The 22,389-nt window shown below is 39.1% G+C and overlaps 2 protein-coding genes and 1 long non-coding RNA gene across 3 annotated transcripts; 1 reads left to right on the forward strand and 2 right to left on the reverse strand.

The window, feature by feature from the left end:
* Positions 1-58: 58 nt before the first annotated feature.
* Positions 59-10,994, reverse strand: LOC118816569. Its single transcript, XM_036583009.1, has 2 exons — positions 10,865-10,994; positions 59-1,637 (listed from the first exon to the last, which is right to left on the reverse strand). Exon 2 carries the CDS (start codon positions 1,616-1,618, stop codon positions 893-895), a length of 726 nt encoding a protein of 241 aa, XP_036438902.1. The 5' UTR covers positions 1,619-1,637; positions 10,865-10,994; the 3' UTR covers positions 59-892.
* Positions 10,995-11,962: 968 nt separating this feature from the next.
* Positions 11,963-13,868, forward strand: LOC118816571. The gene is made up of 2 exons (XR_005007882.1): positions 11,963-12,052; positions 12,164-13,868. It is a non-coding gene; the product is annotated as an uncharacterized LOC118816571 (long non-coding RNA).
* Positions 13,869-15,581: 1,713 nt separating this feature from the next.
* On the reverse strand, positions 15,582-20,540 carry LOC118816570. The gene is made up of 2 exons (XM_036583011.1): positions 20,414-20,540; positions 15,582-17,868 (listed from the first exon to the last, which is right to left on the reverse strand). Exon 2 carries the CDS (start codon positions 17,857-17,859, stop codon positions 17,212-17,214), a length of 648 nt encoding a protein of 215 aa, XP_036438904.1. The 5' UTR covers positions 17,860-17,868; positions 20,414-20,540; the 3' UTR covers positions 15,582-17,211.
* Between the last annotated feature and the right edge of the window lie 1,849 nt (positions 20,541-22,389).

Consider the following 22,389-nt stretch of genomic DNA (forward strand, 5'->3'; position numbering starts at 1 on the left):
GTGTGCAGTGATTTATTTAGCCACTTTAAATCATGTTTGTGACACCAAGAAAAAAAGCTAAAATGCTAAAATATTTAATAATGTGTCTCTTGTTTCAGTAGAAGTTCAAAAATGAGAGCGATAATGTGAAGAGTTTTTGTAACACATTAAAACATTTAAAAAGAGCATGGACATCTATATACAGCAGAGGCATGAAGATGAGATGGCAGAATTACTACAAATTTACAGCAACTACTTCATATAACTACATCACCAGTTTTCTTCCTCCAGACTTTAGCTCCAACCTTAATTGAACATGCTCAGATGGAGTAATCAGAATGAAGATCCTGGTTTATTACTTTGTGCTGAGAGCATCGTAACCAAACAATATAGCTCTTTAGCATTGACAATATACAAATGCTCCATTTATACAATATATTGTATATTGTATATACAATATACAATAGCTACAAATGCTCTTACAAGTGCTCTTAAATTATGTTGCAATCAAGCTGTGTCAAGAGTCATAGATTAATTTAAATTTTATATGTTTTATTACTAAAACTACGTAAAAATGAGTTTACAAAAAAGATGAGAAGCTAAAAAAAGAACTTGTATGAAAATATGTGTTATCTCATCGTCTAAGGGGGGTATAGGCATCTCTCTGGCAGGCTTAGACACATTGTTGAATTATCAGTTTTAAACATATTACAAAGCACACTGCAATTGCAGTATGTTGCAAAAACACTGAAATTCTCACAATTTGTCAATATCCTGCAGCCTTACTATTAGGACACCCTTTTAAATCTACATAAAAACTTAAAAATTAGAGTTACTTCAGGAATGATTGGTAGGTAAATCCAAAAACATTCTAGCACTTTTGGAAGAGTAGCATACACGGTCTTGACTGAGTTTAGAGTATAGTGCACTCACAGCACTTCCTTCTCCTAGATGAATATCCGGTGGTGGTCCAATCATTAAAATAACACTCTGACCCAAATGCTGAGTCGATCTCGATACGACAGTCCTGGTTCTTTGGAGGATTGACTTTTGGAGTCACAGAGGCAACATTTGTGTTGACAGGTTGAGGGTCATAGCTTATTAAAACACCTTGAAAAATGTAGTCTGAGGGTCCCCAATATCCAGTTTTTCTGAGAAAGTCCTCCAACTCCAGGTCGCTGATAATCTGTAGGAGGCCCTTGCTGATGCGGTAGGTAGCGTTGGGGTTGTAGTGTATCCGGCTGTCATGCTCAGTCACATAAACTCTGTCAAACATGTCATCATCAAGGCTAACGATGATGCGGTCCATGTTACTGTCATCCATGAGACCAGTGTAGTCTTCACGGACGTAATCAGGCAGCTCATCCGCTCCTGCAGAGTTCAGATTGCCCACCACGTAGTAGGAGCTGTCCACATCAGGCAGGAGTTTAACACCATTACTGTCATACCTGTTCTCGAAAGGGTGGAAACCAAAGTCTCTACTCGTTGGATCGCACTCTGAGAACATACCATAGTGATTCAAAGAGAGACAATCGTTGGCGAACCAGTACAGTAGTTTGAGACCATGTCTTGGTTCGGGCCGACCAAATCTGGACTCCTTCAGATGGGCCAATTCGTTCAGCGTCTTCATTTTGGGCATGGTCAGTCTTTATGAAGATCTAAACAGACAAAATAAAAATTAGTTGTTGGAAACCTCATATCTTCCCATGGGGGGGTACTTTTGTATTTCAGTAGTAATGAAATTTAATACATGTGCTACTTTTTTATTCCTTACATTTTCATTTAGAGTTCCAAGGCACTCATTTTCATTACAAATCTCAAAGGCCTGGAGATTTTCTTCTTTTTCTGCTTTACCTCTTGTCAATCAGCCGAGTTCAGGTGCATTTCACATTTATTTATTGTCTCAAAATATTGTTTTAGCCTCTCAAAATAATTACTTATTTTCTCAGAACATTGACTTAGTACCTCAAAACAATGGCTTATTTTACTCATATACTTATAATGTATAAAACCCAAATGGTCAACAATTATCTTAATTTGTATAAGTAACTGTAACATAGTCAGTAGTTGACGAGGCATATAAGGAGGCGGAGTACACGTGCAGGTGCATTTTATTTAAGTGCTCATGTGGATAATCCAAACAACAGACAGGCAGATAAATTGTACTGGGATCCATGGAGAACACAACAAAGCACAGTAACAAAGGGAACTGGTAAGAACATGAACTGGCTAGATAAACTATTAAACACAGTTTAGACCAACACAAAGAAAACACAAGCAGGGAAACAAGAACACTAAGATGATGAACATAACCAGGAACATGCAACACTGCTGGCTAGAGAACCAAGGAAACACAGGGGTATATATACTAACACAGAAGACAAGGAACACTGAGACACATGAGAGGGCAGGGCTAGGAAACAAGGAACAGGTGAGGGCTGAAGTCAGGGCAGGACAGGGGAAGAATTAACATAACAAAAGCACAGAAAACAAAGATACATGGTAGATGTAAACAAAAGCACATGACACAGAAAAAACAGAAAACAAAGGCAGAGTGTCAAATTTTCCGCAATTAAATCATGTTTCATAGCCCTTATAATGGATTTAACTTTTCAAATTGAAATCAAAAGCAAATTCAATTTGTATTCAACTCTTCAGAACTATTATATATTCATGTTGCTGCCCATTAGAACCAACGTCCATTATAACTGGCATCAGAAACAGCTATAAACCCCTTAAATCCCAGAATTATTACATACTAGGGTTTATTATGCAGTAAATACAGGGACCTCAATGCAATCAGTCTGAACCACTGTTAGGTTATATAAGTCTGTAATAAACCTCTGGGCCCACCACGGGGCCCAGGCCATTTAAGGGGTTAACCCCTTCAAATCCCAGGCTTATTACATACTAAGGCTTATTATTCAGTAACTTCAGGACTTCAATGCAAACTGGCTGAGCTATTCTTAGGTTGTAGAAATGTGTAATAAAACTTTGGGCCTGTCAGTGGGGTTAATCCTGAAAGCAGAAGAACCTCTATTCACATCTACATTTTATCTTTACTATGTTAAACCCATTAATACATCTGATAGGTAGGAGCGTCTTGACTTGAACTTCTCTCTTCTCTCAAACAGCCCTCCCAACAGAGCACTGGGTCTTATCAATGTTTTTGTAAATGTGGTGCTTGTTGGAAAGAGTGGCTGCTACATTCATGTACAGCTAGAGGAATATTATTCAGAGGCCCTGAGAAGGTCTGTCTCTCATTAATCGTGTTTAAATGACCCATATGTCTGCATGTTTTTTGTACTGTATCCTTTCCCACTTATGACATTTGTGTTGGTTTATGAACCAAAACAGCCATAATTCAATGTTATATGATTATTTTCCAACCTCTGTTTACCCTTTAGGATCAAAATTGTGTTTGTTACTGCGTCTTTAAGACTGATATATGTAAATGAGCTCTGTTCTGATTGGCTCCCCATTTATTGTGGCTCATTCAGGAAGCAGTCTGGCTAAGACACTCACTATAACCTCAGTGTGAATGGGCAGGGCTAAACTGCTACAGACTGCTGAATATGTTTTTTTTTTTTGTGACATCGCAAAAGCAGTTAATTGAAAATGGAATTAGTTTCCATATGTGTATTGGGGAGCGAATGAGACGTTTTGAAACTTTAACAATGTTCTTGTAAGACAGCAAAAGGGACAGTCAAAGATAAAATAAATACATAAAAATCCAACGCAGGTGAACAAATAGAGTTAAAACAAAAAATCCAAGTAAGAAAGTCTACAAAAATACTTGCAACTAGTAAAAAAATCAAGACAGGACAATTAAGGGATACAAATGCAGGCACAGAAGTGCCACAGTGAGGTGCTCCCTTGCGAAGAAAGCCTTCACAAACATGAGTTTAGGCTATGAGAAACAGGTAAGTGGGGCAGGAGAAGCTGGTGATCAGAAGGCCAGGGAAGGGGAATGTTAATAAGCCCCGTTCACACTTGCGTCCAAAGCGTCTGATTATAAGTGGACAGCTCTAAGTACAGGAATGAATGGTGTACAGTGAGTCTTGGAGATACATTGTGATCCAATCACTCAAACCACCTTCAGAGGTGGTCAGGGACGGCAGCTGCTGTAGCTTCATTTTTCGCCTCCTCTACTGCTTGTTTACAATTTGCGTTGGTGCTTCAAAAGTGGACAGCAAAATGTGTAGCCCTTCACACTTGGTATCTCCACATGTCTCAAATACTTCTCCAGTAATCTGATTCGTTGACTGGTGGAGTATTCGAAACACGTAGAGATGCCAAGTGTGAACAGCTACACATCTTGCTGCCCACTTATGATCAGATCACTCAAGATGAATAATAGGAAGGCCCAATCCCATTTCACCGCTTGACCCTACCACTTAGCCCTTAGCCCTCTGTTTTGCGCATTCACGTCTAGGGTAAGGGTGTCCCAATTTTTGTTGAGATAGAGGGGTAGGGCGAAGTGTTAGGGCTACATGGCCCTCCAAACGGAGGTTTTTCAGAGGCACACTCCAAACAGAGTGTTATGAGAAAAAAAAGAAAAGCCGGCAAGATGGCTGTGCGAGCGACCAAAGAAACCCACAAATGTGAGTATTTTCTCTGTTAAAAAATTACAATAACCATAGTATTATCTTAGTTTAATGTCGTTTCAATGTAATATGGTCGTTTTCTTCATAACAAGCATAAAAAAATCGCTAATATTATGCTAGCTAACTTTCCCGTTCCACCTTAAATAGTCCAGCAGTATTGATGCTTGCAGCACCAGAATGTAACTGCTGCACCATTTAAGGTGGAACAGGAAAATTCAAACAAGAAGCTGGTGAATAGCTGACTTCAGCTTCGTATCACCAATGAATTAGCGGTGGGTGATAATAAATAATTGTCTTTTCCCCCCTTTTTGAAAGCATTTGATGCCCTAAATGTAACTAAAGCCCAGCAGTGAGGTTGCTGAACTTTTCCCTTCTCTGCTATCACTGAAGACAGGCTGGGTCGCCTACAGAGCAACGCTACTAGGCTATTAATGAAGCAATGTTTTTTTTTGTTTTGTTTTGTTTGTTTTTTTTTATTTGAGGGTTGTCCCATTTTGTAGGTCAAGATTTCAACCACTACCCCTTGTAATTCAGTTCCAAGGGGTTAGGGTGACACTCAAAAACAAGGGGTAGGGGTAAAAAGAAGAAATGGGTGCAAGTGTCAGAACAGAGCCATGGATGGTACTGAAGGAGGGCATGACAGTTTACAGCAGTGGTCACTGACCCTGCTGCGGAGATCTGCCTGCCTGCAGAATTCAGCTGAAGCCCATATCTAACCAGATCCACCCAATTAACTGGACTTCTGATCTCGATCAATTGTGTTCAGTTAGGATCTCCAGGAGCAGGGTTGGTGACTGCTGGTTTACATACTATCCCAAACTCTTCAACTTTGAAAAAGTTTTTCTGTGATATGGGTCCTTTATCTCACCAGCAATAACAAAAGCATTTGGTAATTATTTCTCATTTCAAATTCTGTTGAAAGTGCATATTCTAAACTTTCATACCACACCTGTGTTTGTACTATTCCAAAAAATTGGGACAGTAGGTAAAATGTAAGAAACAGAGAGCAGTGATTTGTAAATCCACTTTGAACTGTAGTAAACGCTTTACATGCTTTACCTTACCAGCTCAAGTATTTTTAGATGTATGCTCATTCTGAGACTGATGCCAAGTTCCAAACAAGTTGGGACAGGAGCACTTTTAGACCAAGAATATTATAAAATGTTCAAAAATGTTAAGCAGGTAATACAAGTTAAAACTGTACTACGCACAGCAGAAGTCACATGTCAACAACTTCCAGAAATGCTGCCGACTTCTCAGGACTTTTCTGAAACAGACTGATGCACAATGGAAGTGTGTATTGTGGTCTGATGTGTCAACCTTTCAGATTGTTTATAGACATTGTGCTGTCTGTGCCAAAGCACAAAAGGGTCATTCAGACTGTTAACAGCATGAAGTTGAAAAGCCAGCACCACTCGTGGTATGGAGGTATATTAATGCCCACGGCATGAATAACATGCACATCTGTAAAGACACCATTAATGCTGAACACTTTCTGGAGGAACATATGCTGCCTTTGTGCCAGATTTATTTGAAGAATTCATCAGACAAAAACTGTTTTATGATAAAAAAGTTTTATGATGCAGAAAAAAGTGATTGCAAAATAAATCACAGAGACTGAAACACGGCTGCTTCCAGCAGTTCGGCTGTCACTTTCTGTTCCATAACACAGATAACGTCCTACTACCATTGACCTTGCAGCAAATCCAGCTGCTCCCCGCTCTGGCAGGCTGGCTCCTGAATACACTGGTTAACCCTTTTTAAGTTACTTCTGTCCCATCATTTGAGTGATTTTGCCCATTCAGCTTGGAATGTTTATTTAGTGCCTAAACATGGCATGTTTGGACATACACTGACAATAATGTGCTGTTCTTTAGCACAACTGATTACCTTCTTGCGCACAGCATGACCCATAATTTATGACTGTTATTGTCATTTGGTCACAGAGAGAGAAAGGAACACTGGATCGCTAAGCCCCCAGGCTATCCTTAAAGAAAACGTCAAAAGCCATTTCAACCACTATGTGGTGGCTGAAATCTGTTTTCAGTATGAACTACTTTTCCGTCATGACATGTGGTCACAGATAAGTTTAAAAGTCACAAATGATCAGACCTTAAGTAGTCTAGCGACCCACTACCGGCTCGTTGGGCCATGGATGCATAGGACGCACAGCCTCGCAGAGTAACCACACGCAAGGACTAAATAGAGGGTTTAATAAAGAGCACTTGTCTAAAGCATTGTTTCCTACATCTCCTTCTTTGATAAGACATCTTAGTTGCCCTGTCAACTAAGATTTTCACTCACCTTGCACCTGCGTAAATGTGATGTGACAACAAACGTGATTTCATTTGATTTCATTTGATTTGACATTTGTTGTCAGAAGTGGGATCACACCCACCAGCGGTTTACAGGAGAATGACACTGCCACAAACTTAAATGTGAAAGACAGAAAAGACTAAGTCCAGCAGAGGACTGTAGAGGAAGAAGCAGCACAAGACGAGAGAAGAGGCAGCGTGACGATGACCAGCAACAGAGCCCATCAGGATTATGGAGAAAGAGGTGGCAGTAAAGACATTTGGACAGTGGCCAGTGAAGACCTGCCAGCGGAGCAGTGTAATGCCCTGTCAACTTATTATCTGAAGTTCAATAACTAACTAACTAACCATTTTTTACAGTATATGTGACAATATAACTTATTATAACTAATAATGACAATATTTTTTTCTATTTTTCCACAGCTGAGTGTTTACATCTGACAGGTACAACTCCATTTCCAAAAAAGTTTGGACGCTGTGTTGAATGTAAATAAAAATAGGATGCAATGATGTGCAAATCATGTAAACCATATTTTTAAAGGATAATACTACAAAGACAACATATCAAATGTTGAAACTGAAAATGTTATTGTTTTTTGAAAAACATATGCCCATTTTGAATTTGATGCCAACAACACGTTCCAAAAAAGTTGGGACAGGGGCATGTTTACCACTGTGTTTCATCACCTCTTCTTCTAACAATGCTCTGTAAGTGTTTGGGAACTGAGGAGACCAACTGCTGTAGTTTTGAAAGTGAAATGCTTTCTTGTTCTTGTTTGATATAGGATTTCAGCTGCTTAACAGTTTGGGGTCTCTTTTGTCATATTTTTCATTTCATAATGCAGCAAATGTTATTAGTGGTGACAGGTCTGGACTGCAGGCAGGTCAGTTTAGCACTCGGACTCTTAATAGGGAGCAATGCTGTTGCAATACAGTGCTGAATGTGATTTGACACTGTCTTACTGAAATAAGCAAGGCATTCCCTCAAAAAGATGTTGTTTGGATGGCAGCATATGCTGTCAAAACATGTATATATTGTTCAGCGTTAATGGCGCCTTTGCAGATGTGCACGTCTCCAATGCCATGTGCACTAATGCACCCCTATACCATCATGAATACTGGCTTTTGAACTGTGCACTGATAACAAGCTGAGTGGTCTTCATCCCAGAAGACACAGCGGAATGATTTCCAAAAAGAATTTTAAATGATATGTCAGACCACAGGACACTTTTCTGCTTCCCCTCAGTCCATTTTAAATGAGCTCCAACCCAGAGAAGGTGGCAGCATTCCTGGTTCCTGTTTATATATGATTTATTTTTTGCTTCTTAGACTTTTAACTTGCATTTATGGATGCAGTGATGAACTGTTTTCACAGATAGTGGTTTTCAGAAGTGTGCATACAGAGAATTCTCCAGATTCTCTGAAACTTTTAATGATATTTTGTACCATAGATGATCAAAAGTTATTTGCTATTTCACGTTGAGAAATGTTATTCTTGAATGGTTGCACTATTTGATCATGCAGTCTTTCACAAAGTGGTGAACTCCTCCTCATCTTTACTTCTGAAAAACTTTCTGAGATGCTCTTTTTATATCCAGTCTTGTTACTGACCTGTTTCCAATTAACCACCAAGTGTTTTTTTAGAATTACACAACTTTACCAGCCTTTTGTTGCCCCCATCCCAACTTTTTAGGAAAGTGTTGTTGGCATTAAATTCAAAATGGGCCAGTACTTTTCAAAAAACAATAAAATTTCTCAGTTTCAACATTTGATTTGCTGTCCTTGTACTATTTTCAATGAAATATAGGGTTTAAATAATTTACACATCATTGCATTTTGTCTTAATTTACTTTTTGCACAGCGTCCCAACTTTTTTGGAAATGGGGTTGTAGATTTGCTTCACCAGACAGTGTGCTAAGCTATGTAAAGAAAAAACACGAGGAACTATTCAAACAAAAACCGTATGAAGCATGAATGCAGCACAATAAGCAGGCATGACTGTAATTTAGCCCAAGCTGACTTAGTTATTATTCTAATTTACACTGATACTTAATTGAATCTGCCTTTGTTTTATGAGATTTGATACTGTTTGATGGTTAGTTTCTGATTCTCAAAGGTAAAGATAAACTTCAGCATTGTGCTTCAGAGCAGAGCTGAGCGGAAACTCCCCTTTTTGAAGCCAGATGCAGTCCAATTACAGTGTTTTGGTTTCAGTTCTGATTCTGTATTTATGAAAGTGTGGAAACTATAAAAGCATATGATAGGCTTGTGGTCAAAGTGTCCAAAAATACAAGCATAAAATGCTGACAGCCATGATGATTATTAATGTGATAGTATGATAAATCATCCATCATCTAAACCGCTTATCCTTCTGGGTCACGGTGGGGTGCTGGAGCCTATCCCAGTTGTCATCGGGCGAAAGGCAGGATACACCCTGGACAGGTCGCCAGTCCATCGCAGGGCAGACAAACAGACATATACATCCACACACACACTCACACCTAGGGGCAATTTAGCATGTCCAATTGGCCTGACTGCATGTTTTTGGACTGTGGGAGGAAACCGGAGTACCCGGAGGAAACCCACGCAGACAACATGCAAACTCCACACAGAAACGACCCTGGTCACCCGGCCGGGAATCGAACCCAGGCCCCTCTTGCTGTGAGGCGACAGCGCTACCCACTGCGCCACCGTGCCGCTCCTATGATAAATCAGTAGTTCAATTTTTTTTTTTTTGGCTTGTTGCTAAAGACTGTGGTTACCTCCATGTATTCAGCTCTGATTACATTAGGATTGTGCTGACTGGTGATAAAACTCCACTATAGTGTCCATAGATAAATATTATGTTCTGACAGGCTGACTCTGTCCTGACTGTGATCAACAATTAAGGCCTTGAACCAGAAAAGTCTGCTCTGACAAATTATGTCAGCAAGGTCAAAAGCCTATATGAGGTATTCTTTCTAAAGAATGAGTATTTTTGAATACAACAGCTTGTGGTCATGGGTTGTATTACTTCTGCTTTTTGAAGATAACAAGAAAGATCTTAACTTTATGGCAAAAGTTTTCGAATTTTGAACCACAACCGTATGAACAAGTCTTCTTCATTCATTCTATTTTTATCAGCCTATTTATTAATATTTATCAATGGTTGACTAATTGAGACAAAGCAAAGAGCAAAGGACGGAGTTTGTAAACTTGCTTCTCTGTTTTTGTTTTATTGGTTTGGACAATTAGGCTTGGTATATATTTAATATCTACCTTTGTTTTCCACCTGAATGAGTCTTCCCTACGTTGTTTTAATGAACAAATGACTTCTAACTCTAAGCAGACTATCTTAAACACGTATAAATGCAAATATTCAATGACTTTGACAACACTGAGTAAACACTGTAAAGAACGGAAAAGAACAGAGGCTGATTTTTAAGACTTTGAACTGAACTGTTTCATTTAAAGCCTTTAAAAGAAAGTAAACCGTATGTATGTATTTGACCCAAGTTTTTTGAACCAGTTAATCTGCTTTCATCCATATGAAGTGCGGTTTTTCAGTTAAACAACAAAACATGTTTTACACTGTATTACTGCCTATTTATTGCATCAGTCATTACTCAAATATTTGTCCAAAGTCCAAACCATAGTAGCCTGTTTTAAACTCCAACACACGCTTTGTGTTGTTACTATTTGGCCGCATTTTGTGTGAAACAGACAATGTAATTAAAATTTTAGCAGACTTTGTGCTTAAATTCTGACCACACTGTCTGTGTTAGGCCTAAATGAGATAACATGCTGACTGTGCTCAAAGTAACACAAAAGCTGTCGTCCTTTACTGAACACACAGAGGTATTAAGAAGAGGGTTTCTGAAACCTGTCCACATTTTTTACATTTAGCTCCCAAACTGTGTTACCTGTAGGTCTTCAGCAGAGTGAAATCTAAAGTGAGAATATAACAAGCAATAGAGACCATACCTTTATTCACTCGCAGGTGTAACCACTATTTCCCTGTCGTTTGCAGTTATGAGGGGAGGCTGAGACTCTACACAGATAAATAGAGAGAGAGAGAGAGAGAGAGAGAGAGAGAGAGAGAGAGAGAGGAAAGCGAAAGCGAAGAGAGAGCTCATTATCTAGGAAACAGAAACTCTTGACGTAGGTGGGAGAAGGGGGAGTGACTCTTCTAGAGTGAGATTCAGCTCATGCTGAGTAAAGGCAGTATTAAACTGTTAAGAACAATGTTCAAGAATGAGTTTGCCAGAATATGTAGAAGTCGTGCTGTCTGCTCCCCCAGGCACCTAGCAGCCTTCAGACTTGCTGTGAGGCACACTTTTCATTCTCTCGGAGAGCTGCGGCCGAGGTGCCCCAGACACGCACACCCCCCACACACCACCCACAGCAACTATCACTCGCTGCAGAGCCACAAGTCCAAAGGGATGGAGTCGGACCTGATCCAACTCCGCCCACGTCTTCTTTTCATTGATCTAAAATCATCACATTTCTACTGGTCTTTAAATTTACTATTTATTTCACTGGTCTACCCTGTCGCATTTTTAGCTGTGGGAAACCCGCAGGTGTTGCTGGTGTTTTTTGTGTTTTTTTTCAGCCTTTATGATCGCTCATGATTCACGACGTTCACACTCCTTTGTCAAAACTCGAAAAGCTTTTTTCACACTGCGGTACAAAGTCCGTTCTGTAGGCCTACATCTAAAGAGTACTGATGATAGACGGGTTCTAGTTGAAAACGCTGAACGTTTTTAAACACTAGAATGCACTTATGACAGGTCGAAATAACCTACATAACTGTCTTTTATCAACTAAATCCTGGAATTTCATAATTAAAAAAAAATCTTTATAACGGCTTTGTTTTACATTTAAAAGGATTTGGTATCACTGCCGCACATTTCCATAAGTCTGATAAAAATGACTCAATATGCCTAAAAAACATTAAAGGTTATATACCCTAATAAGCCACTTTATTAGCTCATTACCTTGTTTCTACACTCACTGTTCATTTTATCAGCTCCACTCTGGTTCAGTGGGAGGAGTTGGATCAGATCCAGCCGTACCCCCTGGACTTTTGGTCCCCCAGCGACGACAGTCTCGAGGTGCCGGCGAGCCTGGCCATGATTGTGTGTGTGTGTGCGCGCGCGCTCGCGTTCCGCTGTAAGTACGCTGGCGCAATATGGCTGCCACTTTACATCGGTTTTCTGTTAGCTTTGTATTGTTTGTTTTGATGTTTGCCTGAGAAGTTTGCCATCATATCCACCGAGATAGTGGCTGAGAGCGGTTTTCCAACTGTGGCTCGGGGGCTTATTGGACCGGCCGCTTGGGTGACGCTGCGGCGCGGCTGCGGGGCTCTCTGGACTGTGGACCTGATCGACGTGGCATCGCATGACCTGGGCTGGCTGCTTGGTTAATGCTGCACTACAGCTGTGAGGCTGCCTGGACCGGTCGTGTTCGGCTGCAGGAAAATGCTACCCCTTTGTGGCGAAGGACATCTTCAGTCTTCGAGGCTTCCCGGTTCGGCCTCCTGTGTGATGCACCGTAGTTGCAGCGTGAGACTTTCCCCCGCCGCTAACGACTCTTTCTGGGCTAGCTAGCTGAGTGACTCTGTGCTGTGGTCACTGAAATTTCTTCCGCTAGCTGTGGGAATCGTGGAGTGTGTGTGTGTGTGTGTGTTCTGTGTTATGTACTGTTGATTATGTATTGATTGTAAAGCGTCCTTGAGCATGGGAAAGGCGCTATATAAATAAAAGTGATGATGAAGATGATGAAGAATACTCAGTATGCTGCCCTAAAGAAATTACAGCACTTACAAAGACATATTTAACATATTTAGAGTTTATTTAGGGCCTTTTTCCACTTAACAAAATACCAGAACCTGTGGAGCCAGCAAACTAGAATTATTGGCCGTTGGTCCAATACTAAAGGTTTCTGTGTCTGTTTTCAGGTAACTGCTCAAGATTTGCACCAAAAGGACCTAATGATAGCATTCTCTCATTCTCTTTGGGTAACATTTGCATCTGAAGCCGATGACAATTTAACGAATTATTTACTCTTCCAGGTGAAGATAAAGTCACCAAGCACTATTACACGATCCGTAAATGTACCACAACATAAAAACTTAAATGTTATGTGCTACTTCAATGTTATGTCCACTGCTATTTTAGTGTTTTAACTACTGTGGCTGTGACAATCACCGCATCACCATACCTACCAGGGCTTGAGCTTATTACCATTATCACTGCATTTTTTCTGTATTTCATATTTTCATAGTTGATTCACCATCATTAAATTCCGCTTTCACCACTTTACTACTTTACTAACAGCTCTTTCTTCGTGAGCTAAAAAAGACACGGCTGTAACGTTAGCTGAGATCCGTTTATCTAAAAGTCTGACTGCCTTTCTCTGTGTAAATTTTATGCCATGTGATCTTTCATGGCTTCCTGTGGTCTTGATATGGCTTTAATTTAACATAGCAATGACAAAATACTAAGAGGCACACTGAGATGCTGAGAAACTGAACAGGGCTCAGAGTCATTGAGTGCTAGTGCTGGTGTGCTCGCCTTTTTTTGCAACAACAGTTTTGAATGCTTGGACATTTCAGTGACAGCTGAAACACACCATAGAACACACTCGATTTTGGCTGTTACTCAGTCACTCAGCTTTACGCCATCAGATACCCTCTAAATGGGTGTCACTGTAGCATTTGTTAGTTGGAATCAAGCCTGTGTACATTGTTTGGCCTGCGAATTGAGGTGCTACAGTCCCAGACAGCGCAAAACAGGTTCCAGTTTAGCTTTCTGTCACTCATTTGACATTTGCTCTCTCAGATATGATCATCTACACTTGAGAAGAACACCGCTTAGTCAGAATGTCTGACTCTACCAGCCGCCAGCTCTCAACTAACTCTCAGTTCATTCTGCTCTACGGACATATCCCCTGAGGAAAACTAGCCCCACCTTCACAATAAAAAACCCAGAGAATGACTGCTAGAATAAAAAATAAACTAGAATTAACATGCACACATTTCTTGAACACACTACTGTATCATTATTTTGTAAGAAGCTGGCTAATGTGACATAAGCTGGTTAGGAAGCTTAAGCTAAGGCTATTAGTGTTTATACAAGCCTGAATAGTACAAGTATTTCTGATCATTTTCACACACGACAGAGAGAAATATACATTTGATTGAAGATATTTTTGTGAGTGTGTGAAAGCAGTTCATCATTTCATATTAGCCAGTAAATTAGACTAACTAAAACTAGCAAGCAAGCTAGTGGATTAGCCAAGTTAGCCGCTTTAGAGTGGCACAAAATACCCGAAAAGACAATAAAAATGCTACATTATGGTTCCAAACGTGACAAGCAAGTAAAAAATGAAGTAGAACTATAGTTCCTTTAGTTTCTGTTCAGGTTAGTTTTTGTTTTTAAATGTTTGAATGTACAATGAAAGAACACGATTAGTATACATTTAGAGTACATTGTGATAAGGCACACAGGAAAAATGTTCTGTTGTAATTCTTCTGTTAATATGTTTTGTAAGAAATTCACTTGTCATTTGAGCTCACATAAAAGCTATGTACTCATTTTGTGACCTACTGAGAAGAACATGTCCACTACTGAGGAGAATGTCCTCACAAGTGTGTTGAAATGCATAATTAGATTTACATATGTCCACCCATTAAGCTTGCTGCAATTTAGCCCCATTCATTTACACTGAAGTTACAAATAATGTGTCAGGACAGGCTTCTTTTTGAATGGGCAGCCAATCAGAGAAGAGCTCAGTTGCATATTTAATTCTAAGAGATTCAGAGAGTTTGAAAAATGGTAGATTGTGATATTAAATAAAGTAGATTGTGTTATTTTTTGGTACACAAAGCTGCAAAAAGAAACCCAGAGGAAGAAAAATGTCTTTTCTTAAGATTATCTCAGAGCAATAAAGCAGACCTCAATATTATGTTAATGATCACTGGTTTATGAATTCTCTCTCCTAAACCCATATTAGGAGAAAAGAGGAGATTAACATCAGCGGAAATATTATTCAGAGGTAAGATGAGTCAGACACAAAAGAGTTAATCAAAATGATCATAGTGAGTTTTATTTCTCAGGGGCCAAATTTCACAAATACATGCTACATACAATTACACATTTCCACCAGAGAGGTCTCCAAATCCCCATATATTACATAGTGTAGCTTTAACAAATAAAGTTAATTAATGAAAACACATATGATATTTAATAGGGGTGCAAGGTGATTAGCAGATTTTTGCACCAACCATATGATCGTCAATCGAGCAGTTTATTAGTTTTAATTTTACCAATCTGTGTTGCAGTTTTATGGAATAAGTAACAAAAGGCAGATAAGGGCATTCTGTATTTGCAGTATTTAAATGTTGCTTCTATACTTTAATCAAAATGTCGCAGCATAATTATGTATGACTTATGTTGAAATTTCACCTCTTAGTTTTGATGTAGAACCTTAGTTAATTCATATTACTTGAATAGAATAATCTTTACCTGTTGATGACAGATATTCTTACAAGTACTTTTATTTTGGAAGTTTTGGGGAAAAAACAATATTTAATATTTAGTAACAATATTTTAATATTTAAAACAATATATATTATCTACTTAAAAATGCCTATATTTGCATATTTTAAAAAAATAAAAATCAAGTCATTGGCTGGTGGTAGAATTAAAACATTTATTTCATTGTGAAGACCAAAGAGAAACTTCACAGAACAGATAATTGAAATCTCTTTTTTTTATTGTTTAATTAAGAAAACATGCACCGTTATTATTAAAAAATATATTTTTCAGGTCTTTTCATAGCAGTAAATATAGCATAAATTCAGCTGTGAGCATATATATAATTGTTGTCGGAACAGAATCTCATATCTCCAAAATGCATGGAGATTATGGAGAAGGGAAAAACATACTTTAGTCAATGGAACCAGACCAACCTTTTTTCCAATTTTTTTGGGGCCATTTCTTTTGGTCCATTCTTCATAACATTTACACACAAGGGCAACATGTATTTTCAAAACATGTCAAAAACAGAAAAATGACAAAAGTTTCTCCCGACAGCAGCGACATATTAGTTTACTATGTAGAAATTACAGCACTTTTTTTTGGCCTCCATACTTTGCTCTTGCCAGTGCTTTGAAACTGTTTGAAACTGCATCCTGTTTTTGTGGCTTACTAGTAGTTTGCATCTTGCACTGAAGCCTCTGTGTCTCTGTTCATGAAGTACATAAAGTCTCTTGTGTACAGTAGTCAGTGTTTCTGATCTGTCAGACAGAAGCACAGGGATTTTCCTTCATTTATAGTGAGAACTCTTCTCTCATCAGCTGTGGAAGTAGTTTGTTGTTATGTCTTTTATGTTTACTAAGCTCACCAGTTCTTCTCAATAATGTTCAAACAGTTGATTTTGGTAAGTCTTTGGTTTTGGCTGATGTCTCTTCCTGTTTTCGTCTAGTTTCTCAGCTTTATAAACGTTTTCTTGACTTCCATTGGCACAGCTTCCGTCCTCAAGTTGATAAAAGCAGACTCCAGTGGCAACCAAAAGCCGATAAACAAGACCGAATGATGGAAGCTCTCTTATACCTGCACAATGAATCAATTAAGCACCTGTGAAGCCCTATGTCTCAAACATGACGGTGCCTTGAAAGGTTGGGGGGAGGGGTCATGTGCAAAAAGTGCTGTAATGTCTACAAGGTAAAACTATGTATAAAATACCCTTTTTTAAGATGTGATAATGTGCACTTATATCACATCTGCCAATTTAAAACAATTAAAAAAAACATATGATGGGACCAAAATCATAATTTCTGTCTGCAGTGCTTTGCCTTAATTAATACACTCAATTACAATGTTCATACACACTTAATGCAATATAAGGATTAGGTTAAATTATAGTTCAGCATAATGGAAACAGACTTCTAATGATATGTTGTTACTTCAACATCTGGCCAAAGCCATTTTTCCATCATGGATTTTTTTGGAAAAATCACTCCAGTAGCGCTTTATAGTTAATCAACATGTATGCTACACACAAGCTAACTTTCAAGCACATTGAACAGACATCATAAAACTGGCAACCTAATCAAAATACCCAGCTTTGTCACGTGTGATACTTATGCTGGTATTGTTCTACAGTATTGTATAGTTATGGCAGTAGCTTTACTAGCTAACTTAATGACATCAAAAAAGAACTTTTGAATCCATTTTTCCATAGATAAAAAATGGCTTCAGCATTGTTATTTGAACATGCCTTTGACTACAAATTGGCACAACACATCAGTGGTCTGTAGTTGAGCGTTACTGCTTATGTGATATTAGAATTAGTAGAATGATTGTCAAAACCACGAAAAGAATTAGTTTTAACAAGAGTTGGCAGAATGTACTACAGCATTCCACAATGCTTCTTGAATGTTGTTTGGATGTTGTAGCACTCTGAGGCCTGAAGTATAGATGGTGTGGCTGTGTAGCTTGTCTGAGGAAATCTTTTCGATCCATCCTCCTGATGGTTCTTATGAGTTGTGGACTAATGCGGTAAGTTTGGTTTCGGTCAAAAGTCCACTGTCTCTTGTGGCAGGTCACGTAGATGCTGTCGAACAAATTTGAATTAAGGCAGACGATAATGCGGTCTGTGTTGCTGTCGTCTAGGTCACCAGTATATCCTTTCCTGATGTATTCAGGCAGTGAGCTTGCATTGTGGTCGTTTAAGTTGCCTAACTCATAGTAGGGCATGTTCGTGGCATAAAGAAGCCTGTCTTTGTTCTGGAACGGTCGAAAGCCAAAGTCTCCGTTATATGGGCTGCAGAGTGCAATCATTTGGTTGTTGTAGACTCGCACACATTGTGTAGCAAACCAGTACAAGAGGTTGAGTCCATGTCTAGGATATGGCTGACCGTACCCAGAGGACTGCAGCTCAGATAGAGTGTTCAGGTACTGAATTTTCTCCATAGTTTATCCCTAAGGAGGAGAATAAAACAAGACATACAACACTTGTTTTATTCAATGACCACTGAATATATGATAAATGACAGCACTCACAACATTCATAATGTCATTAAAGCACCATTTTATAACTGGCCAACACTCAATAGCACTCGACAGAGAAAACACAAGTTTCATCCCACATTGCCAGGTGGTTAAAATTGTCTATTATTTAAAACTAGAAAAGATCAAGTTCACCTCAAGCAGGAGGAAGACAAAGTTTCTGAAAGCCTAGTTCCTGTTTACAGTGAAATGAAACAAGAATTCAGACACTTTCATTTTTGTTATTTAATAAACCGTCTGTGCATTCATCCACTTCAGTTTTACACACATAATGGCCCGCATTCATCAAAGTTAAGCCTTAAGTAATGAACAAACTTCTATGCTATACATGGAACTGTCTTTTGACATGGAAACAAGTGGAGATGAATCAGCGTCAGTGCATGAAATCCACACCAGCCTACCAGCACCTCATTTACGTATCATTTACACGGAGCATGTGTGGAGTTTCCTTAAAATTACTACCGTGATCATTAAACAAATTATAATTGCACAGACAAAGTTGATTAATAAAAGCATACTAATCCTCTCACTAAGGATAGGCCTTGATTCGTGTATGTTAGGGAGTTTTAGCATTGGAGAGTCCCTGAAACTTTAGAAGCATTGAAAACAAAGAGTGAAGTAAGCCGATAAGAACCTGCAGAAACCATGTTTTGGAGGCTGTTAATAAAGCAAGAGTTAAAGGGCCTTGAAAGGATGAAACAGCCAAAAACGAGAAGGTTTCAAAAGAAAAAAAAAAACAATGTCATGTATGATTGGAAATAAGGGTTTGGGACTAAGATGATATATGACAAGGTAAAAGGGAGGGGCGATTATTTCATCGCCCCCAAACAGGATATAAAAAAGGGTGTTTTGTGATGATCTTTGCATTGTGGTTGTCCGGGAACCATCTTGCCACCTGAAGCTCAATAAAAGAAGAGGGCCTTTTCCTTCCTTCCACAAGAACTCAGTGGCTGAAGTCTTTTATTCTACTTTCTTTCATTTTTGGTTGAATACCCTTTTATTTTTGTTTATTTTATTGCAAGTGATTAGATCAGATTATACTCAGAACAAAACCTCAGTACAGAATAGTTTAGTATTTAAACCTCAATATGTTGGGGCTTTGAGCAAGGAGAAAATAGCTCTTGGTCCCGACACATGTCTGAATTTATGCAGGTGTTCCGGTAGGGTACAATAATAGAACAGCATTCAGAGGCTCTTGATAGCTGTGATCAACAATGTACTCCGGTCAGACAAATCAAAAATAAAACTCTGGCACTAGTATAGTAATAGTGCATATGATCCCAAGAACACCCACAGTGAAGTATGGAGGTGGGAAAATCATGATGTGGGGCTGCTTTTCTGTAATAGGTATTGGGACATTACACATGGAAGGAAACACATATGGGTCATATTAGAGGAGAATTTAACCTCATCAGCCAAGAAAGAAGAGAAGGCAAAGACCATATAGACAAAATAATACATATATACAGTCAAAATAACTTAGAGTCTCTAAAGTAATGAAGGTGCTTGCATGGCCTAGCCAATCACCTAGCCAAGTACAAATGTAATTTTTGTTCAGTTTGTTTTTTTTTTTGCTTGGTTTACTGGTAACAGTAAAGCATTCAAGAGCTTTTGTGACTTTTAGTTTTTGTGACATTTAGCAGTTGCACGCTTTGAAGCAGCAGGCAGACACTGCTAATGCTGTCAACCTTATTACATCATACTACCAAGCTGGGAGGGTGGAGGCTAGCATAGGTTCGCTGGTTTTGTATAGTAAATAAATGGCTTTATTTATGTTGTAGTCTTTAAGTTTCTCTACAGTGAACCATTTTACATCAGAGGTTGTTCAGCTTTGTAACCCTTGACATTATAAACACAGTACTTGCTATTAAGTTTCCAATGGCCAAGTAATAGAAATGGATGAAGCATGCTGGAAGGGGATAGATAATTGCATTGTTTCAAAAGTGCCAACAAGACGTGTAAGGGCATTTATGTTTGTCTTGTCTTGTCAAGATTAACAGCAGTTGTTGCACTTTCAAACATTGAAGTAATATTAGACATTTGCTTTGACATTTTCACGAAGCCCTTTTCAGTCTTGGCAGACACAGTAACAAAAGCAGCATGAAACTATTCTATGTAGACCTCAGGACTGGGATATGGACTCAAACACCATTTCAGGTTTATTTCATACAAGGCTTATTATTCAGTAAATACAAGGACTTCAATGTAAACTGACTAAGCTATTCTATATAGAAGTATGTAATAAAACTTTGCCCCTTTAAGGGGTTCAATTTACTGTTCCAAACATTATTTTGAATCAAAGGCATATTTTCATTCCTCTGTCACCAAAGATGCTGCCTGCATGAACAGGAAATCAACTAATCAGGACTGCGAATGGCAACAAGTGTTTCAAGACAACTGTAACTATTTAACCATCATTCATATCTACTATTGTTAAGAGAGAAAAGTGAAGACATACCAGAGGCTCTGCAGCTTTTTCCACAGTTTGAAGTTGAAAATGTTACTTTTGTAGCCCCTTCCGATGACTGCAGATGTTTAGAGCAGACTGCCTCCCCAGAGAGCTCACTAGCTAGGAAACAGAAACTGAACCAGCCTGAGCTTGAGTTAGGAGTGGCTAATCTGACATCACTAAGCCACACCCCGAGTTTCCCTGTTCACAGAAACACTATTAGAGACTACCATTATTTCCTATGATATCTTCAGTTTTACTCTGCTTTGAATCATGCCTAATAACACCCTTATCCGCAACAAAATCACTGTAATGCACGGCTTCTGGTCTCTGTTGTTTGGTGAACAATTTTGCATTGTTTTTCAATGACCGCAGGATTTTACCAAATAGACCTATCTTAAATCAGAAGTGACAGTTGTTCAGGCTCTGATGGGTTTGTAATGTCTTGTAAACTACTAAAGCATCAGCCAAACTTCCAAATGTAGTCAAACAGCCAAGGCATGTTTAGTAGTATGCTTCTTGAGTTTTGCATGAAAAGTTATGAGGGTAATGTAACTAACAAGTAAAGGACGTTTAGACTCCACTAGATATTTTTGTGCAAACTCACTCATCATCTAAGCTGCTTATCCTTCTTGGTTGCAGGGGATGCTGGAGCCTATCCCAGCACACATTAGGCAGAAGGCAGGAAACACCCTCGGACAGGTCGCCAGTCCTTCGCAGGCAGACACACAGAGTTACACTTAGGGGCAATTTAGTGGCCTGATTGCTGGAGGAAACCACCACAGACTGAACTTGAAGACTCAACAGAGCAAAGTCACTGGTTGCCTAGTCGGGGAAACGAACCTAGGCCCTCCTTGCGGTGAGGTGACAACGCAACCACCTGTGCCGCCATATTGTGTTGAGTTTCAATTCCATGCTGGAAAAAAAACAGCACAGCCCAGTATGCAGTCCATTCTGGTTTATGCTGGTTTGGTGCTAGTTTTGCTGCTCTATGCTGGATTTTATAGCAGGGTTGACCATTTGCAGAATGAAATCTGACATGCCTCTTAGGCTGTTACAACTGTCTCTAAACACTACTTTCTTTGTGAACCAAAGGAAAAACTCCAAAAAGACAAAATCCCTCAAAACAAACCTTGAAGTGAAAATGGCAGTGGTAGTACAACTAATACAAATATTAGTCATAAATATTATTAAGAGGTGGTGAAAAGGTCTTGCTGAAGAACTTTTTGTGCATAATAGCACACGCTATCCTGATAACCTAGAGAGTGGTGTCTAGCTTGATTCTTAAAGCTGTAACGGTTTTCGGGTTGAACAATGTAGAAGACACTCACAGCTCCATGTCAAAATTATTAATAGACAGCATTAACAAAACATTTAATTTGACAATAAATAAAATTACAGAACAACGTTAGGATTAGTTAGCAAGCTAGTTAACTTTTGGATAGTGGATCATTCTCAGCACAGCATTAGCCACGTTTACATGCAGCCTGATAATCCGTTAATAATCCGACTAATAGCTCAATCGGAATAGAACAGGTCCATGTAAACACCTCAATCGGAATAGTCTAGTCCGATTGAGGCCATTCGGAATACAATTTCTATCCGATTGAACGAGGTGGGTAAACTTCTAAATAATCCGTTAAATAGAAGAATAATAGCCATGTAAACGCCTGAATCCGATTACATCCCAATCGGAACGTGTAAGTATGTTCTGCGCATGTGCGTCGCGTCATGGCGAAAGTTTATACCGTTCAGCATGGCGGAGCAGAAACGGGTCTGCAGAGGAGACGAAGTTTATGCTCTGAGCTTTAAAAGACGGCGGTAGGACGGACTTCCAGCTTATGTGTCTCAGAACACGACGTCTTCCTCTCGCCGCTTCCTTTATAAGCACATGTGAAGCACGTTTTCCTGAGTCTGACATCATTTTAAAGCAATTAAAACACAAGCGCGCCAACTGGAAACTCATTTCACGCGGACTGGACCTC

Source organism: Colossoma macropomum, unplaced genomic scaffold (assembly GCF_904425465.1).
Source record: "Colossoma macropomum unplaced genomic scaffold, Colossoma_macropomum, whole genome shotgun sequence".
Taxonomy (NCBI): Eukaryota; Metazoa; Chordata; class Actinopteri; order Characiformes; family Serrasalmidae; genus Colossoma; species Colossoma macropomum.

Excerpts from the sequence above, each read along its gene's own strand:
- LOC118816570 (XM_036583011.1), bottom strand. The coding sequence starts at position 17,859 with ATGGAGAAAATTCAGTACCTGAACACTCTATCTGAGCTGCAGTCCTCT.
- LOC118816569 (XM_036583009.1), bottom strand. The coding sequence starts at position 1,618 with ATGCCCAAAATGAAGACGCTGAACGAATTGGCCCATCTGAAGGAGTCC.